This window comes from Gobio gobio (genome assembly GCF_949357685.1).
Source record: "Gobio gobio genome assembly, chromosome: 9".
Classification (NCBI taxonomy): Eukaryota; Metazoa; Chordata; class Actinopteri; order Cypriniformes; family Gobionidae; genus Gobio; species Gobio gobio.
The window spans coordinates 35,585,209-35,610,092 of NC_137115.1; the positions used below are offsets into that span (position 1 = coordinate 35,585,209).

The 24,884-nt window shown below is 36.9% G+C and overlaps 1 protein-coding gene across 1 annotated transcript in view; it reads left to right on the forward strand.

The window, feature by feature from the left end:
• Positions 1-20,186, forward strand: part of sema3ab (sema domain, immunoglobulin domain (Ig), short basic domain, secreted, (semaphorin) 3Ab) — a 45,157-nt gene extending 24,971 nt beyond the window's left edge. The window contains exons 8-18 of the mRNA XM_079825486.1: positions 428-570; positions 4,309-4,423; positions 4,538-4,607; positions 4,762-4,906; positions 4,994-5,213; positions 5,294-5,385; positions 5,612-5,653; positions 7,235-7,392; positions 10,732-10,799; positions 15,708-15,853; positions 17,283-20,186. Coding sequence (XP_079681612.1) covers positions 428-570; positions 4,309-4,423; positions 4,538-4,607; positions 4,762-4,906; positions 4,994-5,213; positions 5,294-5,385; positions 5,612-5,653; positions 7,235-7,392; positions 10,732-10,799; positions 15,708-15,853; positions 17,283-17,753 — 1,670 coding nt within the window. The 3' untranslated portion in view covers positions 17,754-20,186. The remainder of the gene's footprint in view (positions 1-427; positions 571-4,308; positions 4,424-4,537; positions 4,608-4,761; positions 4,907-4,993; positions 5,214-5,293; positions 5,386-5,611; positions 5,654-7,234; positions 7,393-10,731; positions 10,800-15,707; positions 15,854-17,282) is intronic.
• The last annotated feature ends 4,698 nt before the right edge of the window (positions 20,187-24,884 follow it).

A 24,884-nucleotide genomic window follows, 5' to 3' on the forward strand; every position in this document is an offset into this window, starting at 1 on the left:
AGTAAATGAACGCCTTTGCCTCCAGTGAGAACATGTTTTACGTCATAGTAGCTTGTGTGTGTGTGTGTGTGTGTGTGTGTGTGTGTACTGTACATGTGGTGAGGTGACTGTACTGTATGTCACTCTGAGTAAATGCCACAGTGCTGGTGATGTGATCTTATGTGATGTGGCTGTTGGTTCTCTGTGAATAAAGCAATAACCCTGAATACTCATGAAAAACTGTGAAGAGCTGGGGTCCACAACACTGTAAGCCCACAGACACTTAACATCTCACGTAGATTAGACTCATTCAACAGTATAAACAATGAAATTTAAATTTAAATGTGAAACTATCCGTTCTCTTGCTTATTGGTCCACACTAGTTTCAGGTAAAGTATTTTTGTATTGTTATACTTTTTTGTTAATGTGTTGTTTGTTGTCCATCCAGATCCTAGATTTGTCAGTGTGCATCTCATCCCCGAAAGTGACAACCCTGAAGATGACAAGATCTATCTGTTCTTCAGAGAGAACGCCATTGATGGGGAGCAAATCAGCAAAGCCACACACGCCAGAATCGGACAGCTGTGCAAGGTACAAAGACTTTTCAAAAGAATTCCTTCTGTGATAAGAAGCCACATCAGCTCACAAAAGGAAGTTATTTCAAACACTCGACTGATGTTATGAAGTGAGTTTGGAGTTAAAACGTGTTGTTAAATGTTGTCTTTTGTTGGACAACAGATTTATAAACGTTAAGTTTGGGAAGATGGATGAGGCTTGTTGGTTTTTGAAATGCATGTCGTCACCTTCCTAAAATAATTGCCTAAGTCATTTTTTGACAAAAAATATTTTTCTTTACATAAGTCATCTCATGATGCTGGCCACCTCTGGTAAAATCACCCACATCCTCAGTTGAACAGATCATGGAATTCTACACCTGTAGTATAATGGCCAATGTCAAGAGTGTTATTTTGCCGAAGTTAAAAGACAATGAGATTTAGGCAATTTTACAAGCTTTTCAAGATGGCAGCTGCATCAAGAAGAACGGCAATCTACTCAACCTATGAAGTTATTGGTTCAGTTTTTTGTGTATTATGAGAAACCTGAAAAAATAACTTGGGCAATTATTATTATTTTAGGAAGGTGACGATGTTATAAGCGACTCAAACTTGCAAAGCAGCCTTTACTACTAGTCACAGAGCCGATATCATAAACGCACTAAGCCAAATCACGATTTCGGTTTTATTTCGAATCATGCAGCTCTACTTCACACACACACATACACCAAAGGCCCCACATACATGACTCCACAGGTTGGTCCATACACACATACGCTCATTTTATAGCTCAGAAGACTGGAATTATCAGTTATGTTTAAACTTTGCCCCAGATGCAGCCTAGCCTTTTTGGAAAAATTTGCCTCTACCTACATTTTTGCAAAACTCCAAAAATACATGTCTACAATTCACTGCAGTTTCCAGCTCATATGAACTATAGTGGCAGCAAATACTTTTATTCCTTTTCACACAAATTATGATTACAGGGGCAGATTATCTATTAATAAAGAATTATTTTCGTGTGGTCCCATGCTCAATACTGTGACCCTGGACCGCAAAACCAGTCATAAGTCGCACGGGTATATTTGTGGCAATAGCCAACAATACATTGTATGGGTCAGAATTATCCATTTTTATTTTATGCCAAAAATCATCAGGGTATTAAGTAAAGATCGTGTTCAATGAAGATATTTTGTAAATTTCCTACCGTAAATATATCAGAAAATTATTATTATTAGTAATATGCATTACTAAGGACTTCATTTGGACAACTTTAAAGGCAATTTTCTCAAAATTTAGATTTTATTTGCACCCTCAGATTTCTAGATATTCAAATAAGTTGTATCTCAGCCAAATATTGTCCTATCCTAACAAACCATACATCAATGGAAAGCTTATTTATTAATTGTATGATATTTAATTCTCAATTAAAAATGTTTTACCCTTATTGCTGGATTTGTGGTCCAGGGTCACATATTATGACCTCAAAACACTTTTACCATAGTGCATGATTTGTAAACTAATACAATGACGTTTGCATCACATAAACAGCGCACCATATGTATGTTTTTTTTTTTCTGATGTAGTAAACTTGATGGCATGGTTCCTTCAGCAAATGTGTTTTTATCTCACATTTGGTTTAGTTTAGTGACCTTATTTTAAAACCTGATAGAGAATTAACCTTCTAGTGCCACTAATTGGACATTTAATTTAAGAACTGCTTTGATACGTACAACAACAAACGTTATAAAACATTGCCATATTTGCATTCATTTGATAAAACCGAACTTGCTTAAAAATATCACAAAAAGAGCAAGAAATAACGTCACTTTGCAAAAATGTCACCACGGGCATGTTTTTTTCCCAGTGCGCCTGGGTTGCCCAAAGGTTTTTTCTAAAATAAATATAGACACAAACGATCAAATTGTTAGCAAACGGAATAAACGCTATAGAGAATGAATGCGGCTAGCATAGCTCAGATAATTTGATCTAGGAAGAATCTGATGATTCCCTATTGAAACCTTTGACTTTTGTTTGCCGTATCTTTGTGGATACTGAATCTTCAACGCTATCTCACGACCAATTCTTATGTATTTGTACGAGGTGGCTAATTCGTACGAATTCGTACGACCTCACTTGTATGAATTTGTATGATTTGTCTAAACCGCAGTGTCGGGCAGGCGGGGTTTGAGGTTAGGTCATTCGTACGAAATCATACGAATTGGGCAGATCGTCAAATACGTACGATTTAGCAAAAATGGTACCAATTCATACGAGTGAGCTCATTCAAATTTGTACGAATTAGCCACCTCGTAAAATACGTACAAATTGCCGTGAGATCGGGTTGGAAACTTTTTCTTAGAATAATAATGTAAGAAGCAGAAGACTGCAAGATCTCATATGTGATTTATCTTCGTTATGGTAATGCGTACACCTTTGCACCATTCCTCTTCTTCGCATGATGTCGAGACAGGTAGCAAGATGGCCGGAGCCAGTGTTTTTGCGTTAGGCTTCACCTCTGCTGTTTCGCGGCTTTGCTCTTACCCCCCACCGTGAAACTTAAGAGATGCCTAAAATGTCACAGGAGCCATCAGGCAAGAGAACAAAGACTCCTCTGTGGAGAAAATGTGAGACTTTGGCAGACTCGCTCAGCTCAAGTGCGAGTCTACAGCTTGAAGCGGTAGAAAGGTGTTCTCAATTACAGCGCGCTCGGTATTCCGGTATGACTGGAATCCTCCCTTCACCGGTGCAGACAATTGTCTCATTATGCAGAGTGTATGTTTAGTTTATGCAATGCATTTTCCAGCCCTGCTAATTAGAGCTGATCAATCCAAAGCGACTGTTTATATTGCTCATGTCTTTCACATGCCGACTGCCAGGTTTTTGGTGTAAAACATGTGTGTAAATACACATGCACACACCTCTTTAAAACCATCTTGTTGGTTTAGTTTTTTGTTTTTTATAACCAAACTGCCAAAGTGAATGTCTCCATAGAATGTTGTAATCAACACTTTCCACAGTTAGTTAATCTCAGCAGCTGTAATGGTGAAAATGTTGTAAAAGTTTTGAAAATTGATGAAAAATCTTAAAATAGACACAGGGTAAAACAATGGCCTTTTATTTCTAAATGATGAAAGTTTTTGATGTAAAAATCTTGCTAACATTATAAATGCACCTATATATATATATATACATATATATATATACATATTATATATATAGTGCAACTCATGGAACACTTTAATCACATTGTAATAGCTAATGCTTATGTTTTGGTCATGTTGATAGTTGCCCTTGCTAAGGAATTGCTTATGGCCATTTTTGTTTGTGCTTCTGAAATGAACGATAGGTTACACTTTATTTTAATAGTCCACTTTAGAAATTCTACTAACTAAGTAACTTTGCAAAATATATCTTTAAGTCCATAGATCTTTAAGACTTTTGAAATGTTCAAATGCAGTTGTCTGGTCAAAATTCAGTTTGTATTTGCTCTTTTTTTATTGGTAAAACTTACACTTATTGGGATTATATTAATTACTTTGAATGCCCTAATTTGACTTCCTTAAATTTAAATGTCAAAATTAGTTCAAGAAACCCAGCCTATAGCATCATGATTCATGACCTTAAGTTTGGCATGGACTAGCAACACTCACATTTTACTCCGAAAATGTAAAAAGAAAAATAGTAGCGTTAATGATATTCTTTCACACATTGGCTTCTCTGAAGTAAACATGAAGTAAGATGATACAAGTAGGTTTTCATTTGTTTTTGACAGAATGACTTTGGAGGCCACAGGAGTTTGGTGAACAAATGGACAACCTTCCTGAAGGCCCGTTTAATCTGTTCCGTTCCTGGCCTGAACGGCATCGACACACACTTTGATGAACTACGTAAGTTACCCATGCTATGACAATACCTTCATATTTCTCTCTTCTGCCCTACTCTGACGTATTTAGTTGACCACTCACAGTTGCCTCACTGAAATTGTATTTGATCGTTTCCAGAGGATGTTTTTCTCATGAGCTCCAAGGATCCTAAAAACCCTATTATCTATGCTGTATTTACAACATCCAGGTATTAAAACATCCAATTTACACCAAATTCCCATTTCCCATAATGACTGTCTGCTTATTCTGTCTTTTTGTATTCAAAGCTTGATAATTGTGTCTTAAGTCCCTAAAGGAGGACCTGTGAAAAAACTCATAATGACTGTTTCTCGGCTTTACAGTAACATCTTTAAGGGCTCAGCGGTATGCATGTACAGTATGGCAGATATCAGGAGAGTGTTTCTTGGCCCGTATGCCCACCGAGATGGACCCAACTACCAATGGGTACCATTTTTGGGTAGAGTGCCGTACCCAAGACCTGGCACGGTAAGACAGACAATCAGTGGCGATACTTACGTACAATTTACTTTTCAGTTGTTTGATTTTAACACATGTTCTCCTGTGTGCTGACAGTGCCCCAGCAAAACGTTTGATGGTTTTGAATCAACAAAAGACTTTCCCGACGACGTTATCACATTTGCCAGAAGCCATCCAGCCATGTACAACCCAGTGTTCCCCATCAACAACCGTCCAATCATAATCAAAACTGATGTTGACTACCAGTTCACTCAGATAGTGGTGGACCGGGTAGAGGCAGAGGACGGCCAGTATGATGTCATGTTTATCGGCACTGGTGTGTAGAATAACGTTTTTTAAATAATGTGATACATGCATGTTTGCATATTTAGTTATCATGTTATTTTTCTACCATAGACATGGGCACAGTTCTTAAGGTGGTTTCCATCCCTAGAGGAACATGGCATGACCTTGAGGAAGTCCTGTTGGAAGAGATGACTGTGTTCAGAGTGGGTTTTACAGATTTATATCTAATAGGTTTATTATTAGTATTTTGCTTCTTAGAAAACAATTTCCTGTACATTCTACGCTGTAGTATTTTCCCACCATAACACTCCAAATCCTCCTATTTATTGACTTTTATAAATTTTCCCCTTTTTCATACTGAGAAATATGTTGTAATATTTTGGTGATTAAACAATATGAAGTACATAAAAAAACAACATATTTTTACAGGAACCAACAGCCATTACTGCCATGGAACTCTCCACAAAGCAGGTATGTATTATTAGAACTTCAAACAACTGATCCCTTAATGCAATAAAGGTGGTGAAAGCAGCTCTTTATAAGTGGCGGCATCGAACATGATTCTATTAGGCAAGACTGAGCAACATAATTGGTTTGAAAGGTGAAGTGCAGGGAACAGAGTGAGTCTAAAAAGAGCGAAACAGGCCTAACACTTTATAGAACACAGGTGCACATACATTTGTTCTTACTCTTTTTCTAACACTGATGAATCACTACTATTCTAAAGTTTAGGATCAATTTGTTATGTTTTTGAAATAAGTCTTTTATGCTCACCAAAGCTGTATTTATTTGATCATAAATACATTGAAACAGTAATATTGTGAATATTATTACAGTTTAAAATAGCAATTTTACTCAGAAATCATTCTAATAAGCTGATTTGCTGCTCAAATAACATTTCTTGTTATTTACACAGATGAGAATGGCTGTGCTGCTTAATATTTTTGTGGAAATCATAAAACATAGATGAACAGAAAGTTCATAAGATCTATTTATTTGAAATAGAAAAGTTTTGTAGCATCTTAAAAGTATTAATTTCTTTCATCTCTTACTGAACGTCAGAACGATGGATAGATAGATAGATAGATAGATAGATAGATAGATAGATAGATAGATAGATAGATAGATAGATAGATAGATAGATAGATAGATAGATAGATAGATAGATAGATAGATAGATAGATAGATAGATAGATAGATAGATAGATAGATAGATAGATAGATAGATAGATAGATAGATAGATAGAACGATAGATTGAACGATAGATTGAACGATAGATAGAACGATAGATAGATAGAACGATAGAACGATAGAACGATAGATAGATATATATAGATAGATAGATAGATAGATAGATAGATAGATAGATAGATAGATAGATAGATAGATAGATAGATAGATAGATAGATAGATAGATAGATAGATAGATAGATAGATAGATAGATAGATAGATAGATAGATAGATAGATAGATAGATAGATAGATAGATAGATAGATAGATAGATAGATAGATAGATAGATAGATAGATAGACTCAGCTAAGATAGCACTGGGTGTTTTGTAGGAAAATTGCCTTGCCACACTGTATTTTGTTGACAGAGGTGATATAGACCAGCCAGATTTATCACGTACCAAAAAACCCAACACAGCTTTCAGTCTTAGGCTGGGTCACACACACACACGTTCGTTGCTTGGCTTCAGTCAACATTACGCAGAACAGGGGCTGCTGTCACAGTCATTCACAGAACATGGCAACATGAGGTACGTCCATTAGAGGCCAGGCCAGGCCACACATACACACACAGTGTCACACACACCAGCTGGTTTTACACTCAGGACTGCAGCGTGAGCTCTCCTTTAAATGGTGTGAATAATCAAATAGACACTGAGAGGTTATCTGAAGCAATATATAATTAAACAGCTGCGTACAAGCCCCGAGAAAGTTCCCGTATCCTCAGTGAAACAGTCTCAACTCTCACACCAGCACAGACCATACAAACCGTGCCATCACTGTTTCAAGGAAGTCTCAATCTCTCTGCTCTATCTTTACAGCAACAGCTCTATCTCGGATCCACCATTGGGGTTTCTCAGATGCCTCTGCATCGCTGTGACGTGTACGGGAAGGCCTGCGCCGAGTGCTGTCTGGCACGTGATCCTTACTGTGCCTGGGATGGCTCGCAATGTTCCCGATACTTCCCAACTGCTAAAAGGTACTGCAAGGAATGTAGAAACACTGCAAAGATGACCTAAGATGAAAAATATGCTCATTTCCACTGAATGTTGTGTGGTTGTTGTTGATGATTTTCACAATGAGCTTCTGGTTCATAATTCCTTTCAAAGTATCAAAAGCTACTTTTTTATCTCAAACTATTTTAAATAGAACAAGGTGATAAATTGGGGAAATGTGATTTTTTTTAGTTAACATTTCATTTAAATAAGGTTTTAGTAATGACATTGCTATTTTTAGGCTGCATCTCAAAGCACAACATGCAGCACTGCACTGCAACCTTAAAGGGATAGTTCACCCAAAAATGAAAATTAGCCCATCATTTACTCACCCTCAATTCATCCTAGGTGTATATGACATTCTTCTTTCAGACGAATAAAATCGGAGTTATATTACAAAAGTCCAGGCTAATCCAAGCATTAGAATTGGATTTATAGTTGCTCTTTTTTCGAAGTCCATAAAAAGTGCATCTGTCCGTCAAATAACGTGATCCACGCGGCTCCGGGGTGTTAATAAAGGCCTTCTGAAGCGAATCGACGCGTTTGTGTAAGAAAAATATTCATATTTAAAACTTTCCCAAGTAAACTTTCGGCCGACCGCCTTCTGTGGAAAAGTGTTGAATGTTGAAAGTGAAACTGAAGATGCGTACGTGACGTCATGACGAGCGTACCTGGTCGCGTTAGTCTTTCGATCAGCAGGGGAGCTTTCAACAATTTTTCCATAAATTGAACAGGGAAGGCGGTCAGCCGAAAGTTTGCTTTATAAAGTTTTAAATATGGATATTTTTCTTACACAAACGCATCGATTCGCTTCAGAAGGCCTTTATTAACAGGTGCACTTTTTATGGACTTCAAAAACAGAGCAGCTATAAATCCAATTCTAATGCTTGGATTAGCCTGGACTTTTGTAATATAACTAAGATTTTATTCGTCTGAACGAAGAATGCCATATCCACCTAGGATGACTTGAGGGTGAGTAAATTATGGGCAAATTTTCATTTTTGGGTGAACTATCCCTTTAAAAGAGTAGTTGACTGCTATTTTAGTCATATTTATTTACTATTTTAGTATCTATACATTTGTCTAAGCTTTTATTTTGTAATAATTTGTTTAATAATAATGTTTTAATAATTGTCTTTTTCAATATTTTTTATATTTCTATTTAGCTTTGATTTATTTTTATTTCAATTAGTTTCCAAGGCAACATTTCTATTTTTATTTTATTTTACGTTTTGCATCTAATATTTGTTTTAATTGATTAAATTCATCAATTTTAAAATTAAATTAAATAACCACAACAATTTTTAACAGTTTTAGTTAAAAATAACAACACGTATTTGAAACAAAAATGAATATTCTGTCATTATTTACTCACCCTCATATCATTACCAACCTCTGTGATCATCATTTTTCCATGGAACATAAAAGGAGATTTTTAGTAGAATGTCAGAGTTGCATAGTCTTTACCTAATGAAAAAGGACTAAGGACTGTCAAAAGGCATAAAAAAATTGCATAATAAGTACCAAAAAAAAAGACTTCTGCACTACATTCCAAGTCTTCTGAAGCCATATAGGCTTTGTGGGTGGAACAGACCAATATTTTAGAAGGTTCTCTTCTCAGCATATGCTGACTTGAATTTTTATCTGTTTGTCTCACAAAGCTGTTGTCTTATGTCTTGAAATACACGAATGTTTCATGCACTGTGTGCATTCTTACCATATAATGTATTTTTGTCCTTCTTGGACCTTAACAGCAGTGTTATTTTATTATTATTTATATACAGTTTTATTTATACCAGTTTTCTTTTTTTATTTTAGCTTGAGTTTTAGGAATTTTGTTTATATTCTTTGTCATTTAGCTTTAATTTATTTAATTTTATTAAATTTTTTTGCAAAATGCATATAATAACGAAAATAACAAACAATTTTTTATTAGTTTTAATATAGTTTAACTTAAGTTAGTATTAGTTTTAGTTAATAACAACACTGCTTGACAGTCCTGGTCATTGTCTACTTGTATCTCTTGTTGTATTCCTTGGATGTAAGTCACACAGTTTTGGAACAACATGGGTGCGAGTAGCTAAATGATTGAAAAAGAGTTTGGGTAAACTTAATAGAGTGCGGATCGGGCCACACAAGTTCTACCAAAAATGGCCCAAGCTAGCAAAACAAAACATTAATGTAACAAAATTCAGTTTATTGAAATGAAAATCACTCTTACCATTTTTCTCGAAAACTTTATGGCTACTAAACTGCAACATGGGATCTATTTACACAATCCATCCATCAAAGTTTAGGCTAATCCAGGTTTTTATGCAGAAAAAGGATTGCATCAACTGTGGATGGCTTCAAGGCTGTCCTCCTCTGCTCGATGGTCCTGCCAGCGCCGCTGAAGTTGCGCTGCCAGTCACATGTAGCCTAATCTTTGCTTCAAGTTAAACAGGCCCATTGGCTACCTACATAATAAGCTGTTTTAAATGTAAAATGTTCAATGCCTTATCGCACTGACGTGACTGAGCCCGACCCGAACCCGAACATCATTTCTAAATATCTGTCCGAACCCAGCCCGGCCCGTCGGTCTCGGATCGGGTATCCATCCTCTTAAACTTAACGTCAATTGTACCATTATATAGGGGTGAATTCAGGTTAAATGGGACAATTTTTCCTAGTCATCTCAATTGCAAAATGTGTCCCAATCAACCTGAATTCACCCTACTTTCCAATTAACCAAATACAAAAGTTTTGAAAGCACTTTTCACAATACTTCATATTTTACTTTTTGAACTTTTTTGAGGTGTCCATCAAAACCTCATTGGATTTCCCAGCTGTCCATTGTAGAAACTCATCTCCTTTGGGCCGTCAAAAGCAAGCATACCCCCTTCTTAATACTTCATAAATCATTTCCAAAACAAGAACAATACAGGCCTCACATTTACAGTCCATGTCATGTTGCAGTAGCAAGTAATATGTTTGTGGACGAGGCTGTCAGAGAGGTTCTTTGTGCACTACTGGTGCTGAAAAGGCTTCACATATTGCCAGCATTACCGAATTGCCTCAAAGGGATATTCAGGACAAGACGTCTCAAGACATATATTGCATGTTTCGTCTTTTCATAAAGGTTAGAGACTAAACAGCCCAGAGCTAAAACAGTTCCATTTCAGACACACTTATGCTCATGTAGAGCTGTGTTTGATTTACTTCGAGCATAACAAAGTGAGAGCTTTTCTGCGAGACAGATGTGTGTGGGAGTGCATATGTGAGTTTCAGTGTGCTCACACTCACCTGCCCTCTCTAATTCTCTGCTGTGTGATGTACGCTTGCAGGAGAACGAGGCGTCAGGATATCAGGAACGGAGACCCTCTGACTCAGTGTTCAGATCTGCAACACCACGGTAAATACCAGCGAATCTCAGATCATGTTTATAATACTGTATGTCCAAAAACACACTGTTCACTGTAGGTTAACAATCACAAATCTAAACCTATATTCAATGTAGAACTTTCTTTTAGGTCTTTACTTGATATCTAGATGTATATAGTGCCGTTTAAAGGTTTGGGATCGGTGTGATGTAATAATAATGCTTTTATTTAACAAGAATGCATTACATTAAGTAAAAGGGACAGTAAAGACATATTTCAGCTAACAGTTTGCTTTGTTCATCCAGTTAAACAACATTAAGATAAAGAGGGTAAACTTTATCATTCAACTGAACTGTACACGTAGGCTATGTTTCAAACACTTACCCTCAGTCAGTTTCTGCACTAAATGCGCGTCCTTGAAAGTGTGCGTTTTTGAACGTGTTAAAATCTAAATTATTGCTATAGGGACAATTTAGGAGTGCTGGATATGTCCCTTGTGTCCTTACTAAATTATATGCCCTTAATAATAAGAAATCTTTCTTGAAGATCATCAAAATCATATTAGCATATTAGAATGATGACACTGAAGAGTAATGATGCTGAAAATTCAGCTTTGCCATCAGGAATAAATTACATTTTAAGTATATTCAAATTAGATTTTTTTTTTTAATTGTAATAATATTTAACAATATTAAATTAACTGTTTTTTTAACGTTATGTAATATTTCACCATAATACTGTTTTTAAAGTATTTTATAACAAATAAGCCTTGGTGTGCATAAGAGACTTCTTTCAAACACATAAAAAAATAAGGTAACACTTTATTTTGATGGTCCCTTTTGAACATTCTGTTGACTACAAGTAACTTTGCAACTACATGTCAACTAGCTCTCATTAGAGTATTAGTAGACTGTCTACTTAATATCTGCCAACTCTTTATTGTGATGGTCCTCCAACAGACATTCTACTGACTATAAGTAACTTTGCAACTACATGTCAACTTATTCTAACCCTAACCCTACCAGTCTACTAATACTCTACTAAACCGCTAATGAGAGTTAGTAGACATGTTGATGCAACATTACTTATAGTCAACAGAATATGTTAAAGGGACCATCAAAATAAAGTGAAACCAAAAATAATAATCACACACACCCCAAAAGTCAGGTTGCACTTTATTTTACAGTATGTGAACTTGTGTACTTGCCTAAGAAAGTACTGGGTAGTGTAAGGTAACTACATGGATTCAGGTCCGGTTTAGGGGTAGGCTCCGGGTTAGTACCTAGTTATTACCCAGTTATTGGAATTACTGTAATAAGTACATAGTATGTACATGGGGAACAGGACTGTCAAATAAAGTGCTACAGGTAGTCATTTAGCAAATGTTTTAATACAAAGTGCCAAAACACCTATAACAAGTTTTATTTATAAAGCGCCCTTCCATAGCTCAAGGACAATTTACAATGCAGATACAATAAAGAAAAGATAGCAGCAATAGGGTAGAAAATAATAACAGACAGTAGTACAAGTGGAGTAAAATTTTACAAAGAGTAGATTAGAGCAAAGAAAATACAAAGGCATAGAGACAGAGCGGTGAGGCTGCCTCCTTGTCATTTCGGACTTATAACAAAAAACAGAACAATGTCTAAAAGCTGATATGTGACAAAGTGTACAGCAAAAAAGCTAAACAAAACACAGAACCAAAAACCCAGAAGTTTTTGTAAGCTATTGACCCAAAAAACGAGCTTATAAGGACACAAAAGTGTATACAGGCCATTGAGACAGAGCGCGACACATTATATTACACTCAGAACTACACCCACTGGAATGTAACCAGAAACAGGAATTATAATATATAAAACTGACATTTGGATATTTGACTTAACAGTGACACATGTTTACTGCACACGTAGGCATACTGAGGCATACTGAGGGTCAGGATGCCAAAATGTACCCATTCTTCCGGCTGAAGCTTCACATTTTATTGCCTGTATCCACTTTTGTCTCCTTAAACGCTCGTTTATAAAAACTTATTTCTGTGTTTTTTAGCTTGTTTGCGGTACACTTTGTCACATATCAGCTTTTAGACATTGTTCTGTTTTTTGTTATAATGACAAAATGACAATGAAATGAACAAAAACTAAAATGCTGTCGAACAAATTTTCATTGTTACTTCATGTTAACTAATGGAAACTTATTGTAAATGGTTGCTTTTTATTTATAAATGTATTAATGTTCATTGTTAATTCATCTTCATTCATAATACATTAATGTTAACTTGAACAACTCCATATATATATATATTAAAAATATATTACTATATGTAGATATTAACATATATTAATAAATGTTAATGCTTGTTAGTTTATCATATTCATATTGAATGTATTGGTGACCCTTTACAATATGGTCGTCAATACAATACTGTCCCCAAATGACAAGGAGGCAGCCTCACTCAATGCAAAGTCAATGAAGATCGTTGGATTGTTTCCCCCCCCCCAGTGTGGGCATGGCCTAAATACGCTCTGTCTCTATTAAAGCTGCACTATGTAACTTTCCCATCCACTAGAGGTCGCCTATTCAAAACAAAGGCGTAGTTTGATGACGCCACGTTTGAGCGCAGAATCTTGGGACATGTGGTCTTAACCTCACAGCAGGTGGGAAAGAATCAGGATAGGACTCGGGCAGAAATCATGTTCATGGATGCGATTATTAACATTACTGTAGTATGAAGCAGAGCAGGACCGAGTGTTGTGGAGCTGAGCACGGCCGCTGGAGCCGTTGTTAATGAGAAGAGTGGTGGGACTTTTATTATGACACAGTCACTTCCACTTCTGGTTTTTCAGTCATGAGTATGAGGTAACGCAGCTCTGTTTATCATATTAGATACATCTGAGTGTGTTTAAAATGATGTTATGACGTTACTCTGTGCATTTGCTCTGCTATGACACTTGTTCACACTGCAGTGAGAGTAAAGCGTTTCTGCAAAATAAAACCGTAAACCGAGGGTAACGCAGATATGACGCCATCGACAGGCGACTCCCTCACACGTCCGGGTTCCTTGGTTAAAATAGCAATTTCTCACGATTTACAAATAGTTGGAAACATTTGGGATATTGTAAGTAACTGAACAAAATATATAACACTGGCCTAACGTCAGTTGTTTTTGGATATTTTACTGAAATTGTTTTACATAATGCACCATTTAATAGACAAGGTAGCACACAGCAACACAGATTCAAGCACAAAAACATAATACAGAACATGAATGAAAACATTCAAAAAGCAAGTGGGTTTTGAGTTGCAATTTCAGAAATAGTCTCAGAGTGACCGGGGGAGAGAATTCCAGAGTTTGAGTGAGACAACGCTAAAAGATCTACCCCGCATAGAAGAGAGGCGATACCTAGGGACAGAGAGAAGGCCAGATTCAGAAAAAGGAAGTGATCAAGCCAGAGTATAGTGAAGAAGCAGATTGCAAAGATAGCAGGGAGCCAAGTCATGTAGAGATTTAAAAGTGAGCAGAAGTATTATGTACTTGATATGATAGGACACTGGGAAAAACAGAATAGGGAAAAACATCTTTTGTTGTTTTTGGCATTTCTATCAAACAATCTTAGCCCTTATTCTATCCTAGCACTATCCTAAAAAACAAAAGAAAATCTGATTGATTTGTTGGTCCAGGACAAACAAGCATGTTGATTCGGAAACATACACTTAACTCTATGTTAAGCGTGATACCATGCAAGATAGAAGGCAGTCAGGGCGCACTAATGGAACAGGGCGTCATGCTTTAAAATAAAACTCAGGATGTGCAGAGTAATAAACATTTTGAGGCAGCGGAGATAATTGTAACTGTTCATAACAGCGTTTTAATAAAAGCTCTGCATGCCGTACATGCCACGATAGTGTTTAATTAAAGCTTTTGAAATGTATCAAGGGCTAAAAAGTCTATCCACTACGTTAATGACACGTCTAACTGCTGAGAAACGTTTCACAGCTGTTGCAAAAATACAGGTTCTAGAACATGCACTTATACACATCCATATAGATATAGCTTTCAAACGTTTGGAGTCTGTACGATTTCTGAAAGAAGTCTCTAATGGTCACCAAGGCTGCATTTATTTGATCAAAAATAGAATAAAAGCATGATATTCTGAAATATTGTTACAATTTTAAATACCTGTTTTCTATTTTAATATATCCCTATGATGGCAAAGCTACATTTTCAGCATTATTACTCCAGTCTTTAGTCACATGATCCTTCAGAAATCATTATAATATGCTAATGTGGTGCTCAAGAAACATTTCTTATTATTATCAATGTTGAAAACTGTTGTGCTGCTTAATATTTTTTGGAAACCATGACGCATTTGTTGATGAATAAAAAGAACGGCATTCATTTTTGACATACAGATCTTTTATAACATTGATCGATTTTAACAATGCATTCTTGCTAATGAATAAAGTTATTCATTTTTAAAAGTAAAAAATCTTACTGAGCCCAAACTTTTGAATGGTAGTGTTCTTTGCGAGGCCACTGGAATCATGGAGACCACACACAAATTTCCTGTGTCGGAGTTCTGGTCAAACACACCTCATTACAGTGGCACCACTAACCCACAGCACCGCACTCTGACATTTATAGTTCAAACTTAAAAGAATGGCAGAAGAAAATGAAAGGCCAAGGAACAGATGCCACTTAACACAACAAGTGATTTTCTCTCTCTCTCTCACTCTGTCTCTCTTGGCCTTGGATCCCTAAACACACTGAGAGATGTACAGCTGTGATATAGACATGCTGGGTGTGACTTTGTTAGTTTGATAACATATGGTCTGAACTATCAGTTTGTATTCTCACTGCAGGATGTCCTGTCTGTCCTGTCTCGGAATCAAGAACTTCTTTTTCTGTTTCTGTGTTGTTTCTTCATCTCTCTGAGCAGATGAGGCAGATGGCGAGAGAGATTTGCTGGATAAGATGGTATATGGGGTTGAGAACAGCAGCTCTTTTCTGGAGTGCAGTCCTAAATCCCAGCGTGCCCTCATTTACTGGCAGTTTCAGAGACATGGAGAGGACCGCAAACAAGAGGTATGTTCTGTTGTGTAAACAATTGAGTCCACAAGTGAAAAGCTAAAGTCTAAGACCACAAGTAAAAATGCTTCTATTATATAATATCAGCATAACAATGTAAGCAAAAAGTTGAACTGAAAAAATTGAATTGCTTCATATTTGGTTTGTCCCTCTTTTACTAAAATGATAGCAGAACTTGAACCACATGAACCTCAAGCCTGATGATCATAATCTCCAGTATGATTTGATAATGATCCAAAGAGCATCATGTGCTTTAATGGAAGCAAGACCGTCTGACCTTGAGAGTTCACATGATTAATGTTTCAGATGTGCTGGTTTGATTAGTTACCTAAAAATAGAATCTTAAATATGTATTTATTTACCAAAATAAAACGTGAATGTCTGAACAGAAATATCACACTGAATCTGACATTTTCAAATGTGGTAAGTTTTGCAAGGTTTGCAAAGTTGATGTGTTAGAAGCAGGGAAAATGGGCAAGCGTAAGGATTTGAGCGAGTTTGAAAAGGGACAAATTGTGATGGCTAGACGACTGGGTCAGAGCAGCTCTTGTGGGGTGTTCCCGGTCTGCAGTGGTCAGTATCTATCAAAAGTGGTCCAAGGAAGGAACAGAGGTGAACTGACCATAGGGTCATGGGGGCCAAGGCTCATTGATGCATGTAATAGAAGGCTAGCCTGTGTGGTCCGATCAAACCGACGAGCTACTGTATAGCTCAAATTGCTCAAGAAGTTAATGCTGGTTCTGATAGAAAGATGTCAGAATACGCTTAACTGGGGAACACATGGCACCAGGATGCACTATGGGAAGAAGGCAAGCCGGCGGAGGCAGTGTGATGCTTTGGGCAATGTTCTGCTGGGAAAACTTGGGTCCTGCCATCCATGTGGATGCTATTTTGACACGCACCGCCTACCTAAGCATTGTTGCAGACCATGTACAGCCTTTCATGGAAAAGATATTCCCTGGTGGCTGTGGCCTCTTTCCGCAGGATAATGCGTCCTGACACAAAGCAAAAATGGTTCAGGAATGGTTTGAGGAGCACAAGTTTGAGGTGTTTACTTGGCCTCCAAATTCCCCAGATCTCAATCCAATCGAACATCTGTGGGATGTGCTGAACAAATAAGTCAGATCCATGGAGGCCTCACCTCGCAACTTACAGGACTTAAAGGATCTGCTGCTAACATCTTGATGCCAGATAACACAGCACACCTTCAGGGGTCTAGTGTAGTCCATGCCTAGACAGGTCAGGGCTGTTTTGGCTGCAAAAGAGGGACCAACACATTATTTTATTTTCATTTTAACTCGTAAAACCACTTTGGTTTATGGCACAATGAAGCCAAAAATGCTAAAACTGTTGTTGTCTATAATGTTTACAGTACTCAGAGCATGTGATTTGACCAACACATCGTCTGTGTGTTTTTTTTATTTAGATAAAGTCTGATGAGCGGGTGTTGGGCACAGAACAGGGTCTGCTGATCCGAACCCTCCATCAAAAGGACTCGGGTGTGTATTACTGCCACGCCGTCGAGCACGGCTTCATCCAGACCCTCCTCCGCCTCACCCTCAACGTCATTCCCGCAGAACACCTGGACGATCTCCTGCACCGAGACACGCCGGACAGCAACGATCCGGCCAACGGCAAGATGTGGTACCGCGACTTCCTGTCCCTCATCAACCCGCCGAGCCCGAACAGCGTCGACCAGCTCTGCGAACAGGTTTGGAAGAGAGAACGGAAACAGCGCAGACAGAAAGCTAACCTGCTGCACGCCAGCCAATCACACACCAGCCAGCTCCTCCACTCCAGCCAATCTCACGCCAGTAAGTGGAAGCTGCTACAGGAAAACAAGAAAGGACGCAACCGCAGGACCCACGAGATGCAGCGGGCACCCCGCAGCGTGTGACCTGGACACCAAATAAAATGGATCGGAAAATCCAACAGACTTCTACTGTTCCACAGACATAATGCTGAGACTGAAGACAGGAAGGCCAGAATTCCACTTCCTGTAGTGTGTGTACGAGAGAGACTTACTTGTGAACCACAGCACATCTTTATTCAAACCTACAGTACGTATTGAGACTCCAACCATGAGAGGACGCAATGTGATGCTAACAGATACTGAACTACCTGTAAATATGATATAAATACAAAAATATACTGTGAGACAGGTTTCAGTCTGTATAAAAACCCTGTTTCATTTCGCGAGGGACAAAACATGGATGCTGAAAGACCACTGTTTAACCTCCATTTAGCTAAAGCACAACCCCAGTGAATTCTGGGTAATGAACTTGTCAGTAATATTATGTGTATAGAGTGTGTTGACCTTAACATATACTGTATATCTTTGTATCGGAAATGTAGGCCATTCTGTTTATACATATCCATTAATTAAGGTATTGCTTCGTTATGGTTTATCCCCCCCCCCCCCCCCTTTTCTATCTTCCTCCTTGTGTTTTCTATTTTCATCTGCTGCAAAAGCAATGCCTCAGCAAATCCATTAATGGAACAGTGTTGTTCCTCTAAATAAGCTCTTCCTGACAAGAAAAACAACTAAAAAATCTTTTCTGCAATTTTTTTTAGATTAATATTTAATTTTGTACTGTGCCAGAGATTATCTAAAATATTACATAATAGTTTTATTTTATTATTTGTTGTAAACCACTGCATTGTGAGGGTACACGATCCCTCTTCACTAACTTTTTCTCGTCAGTTAAGTTATTTGTTGACATGATTTCATCTATGTTCACATTTACGTTTATATAAAACCATTGTGGTCGAGTATGTGAAATATGGTGGCATTTATTAGGGAGTACTGACATTATGATAATTTTTGTCATGTTTGTTGCACATATTTGGGAAATATTGGTTTTCACTACATTCACTAAAGACAAACAAATAATTTACAAAAGACCAATCCACACTACTATGTTTTCAGCTGAAGAATTATATTATAAAACATTATTTTTTATTGATGGCCTTTGTAACTGCTAAATAAATACAGGTTCTAGTGTTTAGATTTAAATTTTTTGACTCAAGCCCATATTTGAAGTCAACATGAAGTCACTATGTCCACAACCCATTTTGCTTCTATAATGTGGCATTTATGATTTTTTTTTTAAAGAAATGTTATTCCCAGGGAATTAATTGAATTATGAAAAGTAGGTGTTCCCTACTATATGTAATATATATACATACTATAGTAAGATATTCCAAAGAAAATAAAACATTTGTTTTTGTAAGCTCTCAAAAAAAACTTGCTTTATCGCTACATGCAACAAAAGCTGAACCAATAGGTGGCACCATTGTTTCTAATAAATTATATTTTAATTTATGTATGAATTACATTTTGTATATGTATCTATGCATGTATATACTTAAAAATGTAATTTTAAGACATATAATATATACTGTATATATAAGGCATACATGTATACATATGCCTCAGAGATGGAGCAAGTTATTATATTTTGATGAGAAAAAGCTAACTTTTTATTTTCTTTGGAACAATTTATGAACTGATTAAGTAAATCAGAAGTAAATAGGGTTGATTTTTGATTTTATGTTGACTTTAAATATGAAAGGGCAAGGGAGGACACATTTGCAACTGTTACACAATATACTGCGCCTGTCCCTTAGCTGAGGAAAGGACAGCTGTGTGACTGAAACAGAGAAAGACATGGGACACAGCATGGGACGGCTCCTGGACTCTTTGAAAAGCTCTACTTTCACCCCTCCCACTGAATTTGCTTTAGCGAGATGTTTTTGCCCCCTCTTGTTGAGGCCATGCGCACACTCACACATACAGCACACATATATCTGAATGTAGCTGTGAACTTATAGACTATTTATGAAAAAATGGTCCAAATATATGCCACTGTGTACAAACTGCATGTGAATTTACAGCACCACTCACTTCTATACTCGTTTACAGTAGCTGTTCTTGTTAATGAGTGATTTGTCTGGCGTTGGATTCCAGGTGGTGCTTAAAAATATTCTGCTATTCATGACAGATGGTGTTATCAACAGGCATAGCTTCTGCCTGATAAACTCTCTCCCATTGTAGCTAAATATATAACCAACAGGAAACCGCTGTAAACTACAGGATTTCAAATGCAAAACTTCTAAGTATGAACTCGATTGGTCAGCTCTGTTTGGATGGATCTTGGGCAGAAAAGGACACCTGCCTTGCTTAGACTTTCACAGGGACTTTCATGAACTGGAAATGGAGGACAAAGACATAAAAAAATGCTGCTGTAAATTATTAATTTCTGGCATGCATTCTGCTGTTCAAATAAATGTCTCTTCTAAAGAACCTGTTTTAGAGGGGTGGACCGCTGGATGCATTTGTGTTTCTGATTGCCTTGGCAGTGCTGTAATGTTCTAGGTCCTCTGACCGCTGCACCTGGGCCCAGGGAAAATTTCTCCTTGTCTTATGTTATTTGTCTTTCCTCTCATGCTGGAGTTCAGTGGGTTCTCAACCATGAAACTTATGATACTGCTGAGAAAAGCAAAAGTGTAATGTTCAGGGTGAAATTACTGACACACGATAATCCATATAGAACAGGACTATCTATCTATCTATCTATCTATCTATCTATCTATCTATCTATCTATCTATCTATCTATCTATCTATCTATCTATCTATCTATCTATCTATCTATCTATCTATCCATCCATCCATCCATCCATCCATCCATCCATCCATCCATCCATCCATCCATCCATCCATCCATCCATGCAATGTCTAAATAAGATGAAAAGGCCTATAAACGGAGGCGGACAGTAGTGAAGTATTATTACTCTGCATGTACATTTTTCAATTGTCTTTATCAGAGTTTTTCTTTGGAAAAGTGTTACTTTGTACTATTGTACTTTTAAAACGACACATGACATGTATCATATTGAATATAATTTAATACTTTCTTTTACTCATGTAAAAGTAATTCAAAGTTTTACTTGAGTACAAGTAGGCCTAAGAAAGTACTACATTTGTAATGTAATATTAAAGGTAAAAAATGGAATGTAGTGAAGCAAAAGTTTTCCAAAAAATTAAAAAAAAAACCCTGATAAAGTAGGCTACATTGCTATACTTGAAACGTATAGAACGTAAAAATACTTCACTACTGTCCACCTCAGCCTATAAAATACAATAAAAATTAAAATTCTACCATACATTTTCGTGTTAAGTCTAGGAGAGAATTAATAGTTACTTCTTTGTTGGAACCTTTTTATTTTGTTAATGCTGCCTGTACGTGCTATCAGTAATTTCCTACTTCCAACTTCTGAAGTCGTGATTACGATCAAATTTTGACTTGAGAGGGCGTTCGTGTCCAATTTTTACATTTTACTAGCACGTGAAGGCAGCATAATCCTTCCGTATTAATAACCAATCGTCATAAGAAATAGCCAATCATCTTTCATTAGCTTTTTATCGTCACCTGGTGTTCGCCAGGAGGACAGAGGAAAGATTGTTGCTAAAATATCAATAATATGCAAAGTATTGGATGATAACAAGTGAAAGATTGAATGACAGGGTCTTTGTGGAGGATGATGGTACACACAGGTAAGTAGAAGTTAGATGGAATGGGGCCCTCCATTCTTTTCTGAATGTTTTGTTATATTAGATGCTACTTGATTTATTTCGTTTATTAATTATGTTGACAGCGTTGGGTTTTTGATCGGAAATATGAGGTGTCATTAATTATCAAAACTCTGTCATCTGTTTGTGGGAGCGTATTAGCAAAGATATATTAAACCAGCGTGCAAAGTATTCAATGATTTCCAGGAAGGTCATAATTAGCTATATCTAGGCTATTTAAAAACATTGCTGAAACGTATAGGCCTATAGCCTGCAGGTAATTTATACCATGTAGAATAAAGCATATTTTAAGGATGGGCTTAATATTAATTTATTATTTTTGTTTTATTTTACGTGGACCAATATTGTTCTACAATGTCGGACCTTCATAGACCATCACTAGCAGTATAGCTAAGGATGACCATTACTCAAATTTATGATTATGAATGTGAACATAAACGACATTTCCACACCTGTTTTGGGTGTGGTAATTTATTCTGCTATTAAAATTAGTTTAACATTCAATGTTGATCATCCCATCCCATCCATTACCACAACACATAACACAACCTTAAGGTTTGCCAAAGATAATCAAGTTCGACACTGGTTCTGTTTGAAATCAAATGGGCATGCTGTCTAAAAATGCTGCCATACTCATCTGTCTGAATTTCTTGCTAAACAAAGTATGCTTATGTGAACTAAAGTTTGATCTGCTTTGACACTGGTTCAATTTGAAATCAAGTGTGAATACAACAAACTGGATTTTCAAAGCACATTTGGACTCGCCTGTATGTAATTTGCATTGGTCAAAGGATGTTTAAGCCAGACTGACAGATTGCAAGGTAACATTTCCTCAACTAGATTGACTAGATGAATACCACTTTCGTAAACACTTGCATTTTTCCTTTCCTTTCTTGCATTTGCTTACAAAGCAAAAAATGTAATTATGTACCATAAGGTCTAAAACATATTCTTAAACACAGGCACTTCTAACAATGATATCAATAGTCAAATTGCATTACGAAATCAATGGACTATGAAATGTTTCTCAGCTCAATTAATAACACAAAGATCAGAAACACCCGGCCCTGTATCTTGTTTCTGCATAGGCACTGGGCAAAACTCACATTTTCCCCAGAAAAATGTAAAGATCTAGCTTTTAGTTATAAATAAAACAAAAGACATGCCTGCCATCTAGTGGTATAGTTTGTTACTGCATGTTTACAAATCCAGAGCTTTCCAGGGAGTTGATTTGACTAGGCCTGGTAGGCCATCACCACTAAATGAATCTATAAAAACTTTTACAGCATTCTGTAAATCCAGCTATACCCAGCTCCGCTGAGGAACAGTTTTTTGTTTGTAGGGGCGATAATAAAAAAGTGAAGGGGTTATTGAGACTGAAAGTCTGGTATTCAAAGACATTGGGTCAATTGTTTTTGCTAATGGACTTTTGAACTCCCTCACACTCAAAGGTGACGGCTATTCATATATAGTGAGGTCAGAGGTCATTCTGATTGCCCCACAGACTGCTCTGTGGACACAGATGTGTGTCGTAAATGTCCATATCTATGAACCAGTGCATTAGCGGTTGTGTGATGAATGAACTGGGCAGGATTCCATGGTGCAGACCATTGACACTGGGAATAAATGCCCAGAGCTCAGTTATTTGAAGTTTTCACCTTTGGGAGTGCTTTAAACCAAATGAGCCTGTGTGTTCCATGATGTGTTGAGCCATGTGTTTAGCATGCACTGCAAAATGTCTGTGTGACACTTAATCCAGAAGGCCGTACAGAGCTTTGGACAAATGTGTAATACTATAGAATATATAACAGAAGGCCCTAGTGGGTTTATGTTGTAGTGAACTACTTGTCATTTGTGGTCTACACTAAGCAAAACAAACTATTAAAACAATCGTAACAATTTGCTTTATTAAGCTGTAAAAAACAGGATGGCAACATTTTTACCAGCTGGGTGCCCTCTGTGTTGTTATCTTGTAAAAGATGTTTGCCTGAAGAACGTGTCTTAGTGTCAGGGTTGTTTACACTGCTTTATCAAAGAGCGTGAAAGCCTTCATGCGAGACAGCACTGTGCTTATTATGGTTAGAGACAGCAGCATGTTTTAATGGAAAATTCCTCCAAAACCTTTCTAACACATGCTGGCTATAGGTCTATATACTGTATTAAATATTTAGATAGATGAATAATGATTATATATACATATGCTTAGTTAATTATTTATTTTCATATGTATAACATTTTGTGTGTGTGTCCATTTGTCCAACTCGGTGTCCCTATGGACAAAGATGCTGTCCTGTCGAGCACTGCTTATTTCAACTGTTTAATGTTCATATTGGTGTCTGTTTTGATGGTTTCAAGCCAGCAAGTTATTTTCCGGCCCCATCTTCTGCTTCCACTGACAATCCCCAAAGTTACAGATTTCTCTAGCGAGTTTGCACGCATAACATGGCCAAAATAAGACCGTCGTCGTAGTTTTCATCTTCTAGTGACATCCCTGGTTTATGCGATCTAGTACTTCTCTATTTGTTTTCTTGGCTGTCCATGGTATTCGTAACATTTTCTGCCAGCACCATATTTCAAAATCCATCGATTTTCCTTCTATCAACCTTCCTTAATGTCAAACTCTCGCACCCGTACAATGTTATGAGGAAAATTATGGTTCTGAATAATCTGCATTTTGTAGTTTGAGCGATGCTTTTCTTCTAGATATTATATCAACCTTTGCAGGAAGGACATATTAGCTTGTTTCTGTCATATAACTGTGAGCCGTATTAGTGAATCATACAGTATTGTATTATAACTTCATGATTCTCTGCTGCCATCTGGAGGGATTCTTATAGCTATGATTTTAAAAGTCACAATCTTCTGCAAGTCACCAAATTGGATTAGCTGACTGAATTTAAGGTGATAATTTGTGTGACTACTATTTTCATTAAGTAATCGGTTGATATGAGAGATTATGTTTTTAAATTTATAGTTATAGTTGATTATTGGATTTCTAAAAATAGGGGAAAATAATCCTTGCTGCAGACGATTACGTTTTTAAATGGATTTTGAATGTTTTTTTTTTCTCCTCCCTCTCTCAATCATGTAAGCTGAGCAGGTCTCAGCAAGAATAATGATTATGAGTGGACTGTATTAGGTGATGGATGTGACTTTTATGTTTGTGTATACACTAACATATGTTTATGTGTGAATGCCATGTGTATTGAAACACATTGAAACAAAATTCCGACATGGGAGCAATAATAAAAACTAGTGGTGTAACGGATCACAAAACTCAAGGTTCGGATCAAACTAAGGATCATGAGTCACGGATCGGATCATTTTTCGGATCAGAATAAAAGGGGGTTGGAGACAATTTTTATTTGCTTTCCATTTATTACATGAAAACTTTTGGTGTTAACATAACCTATATGGTTTATAGGTTCAGAAGG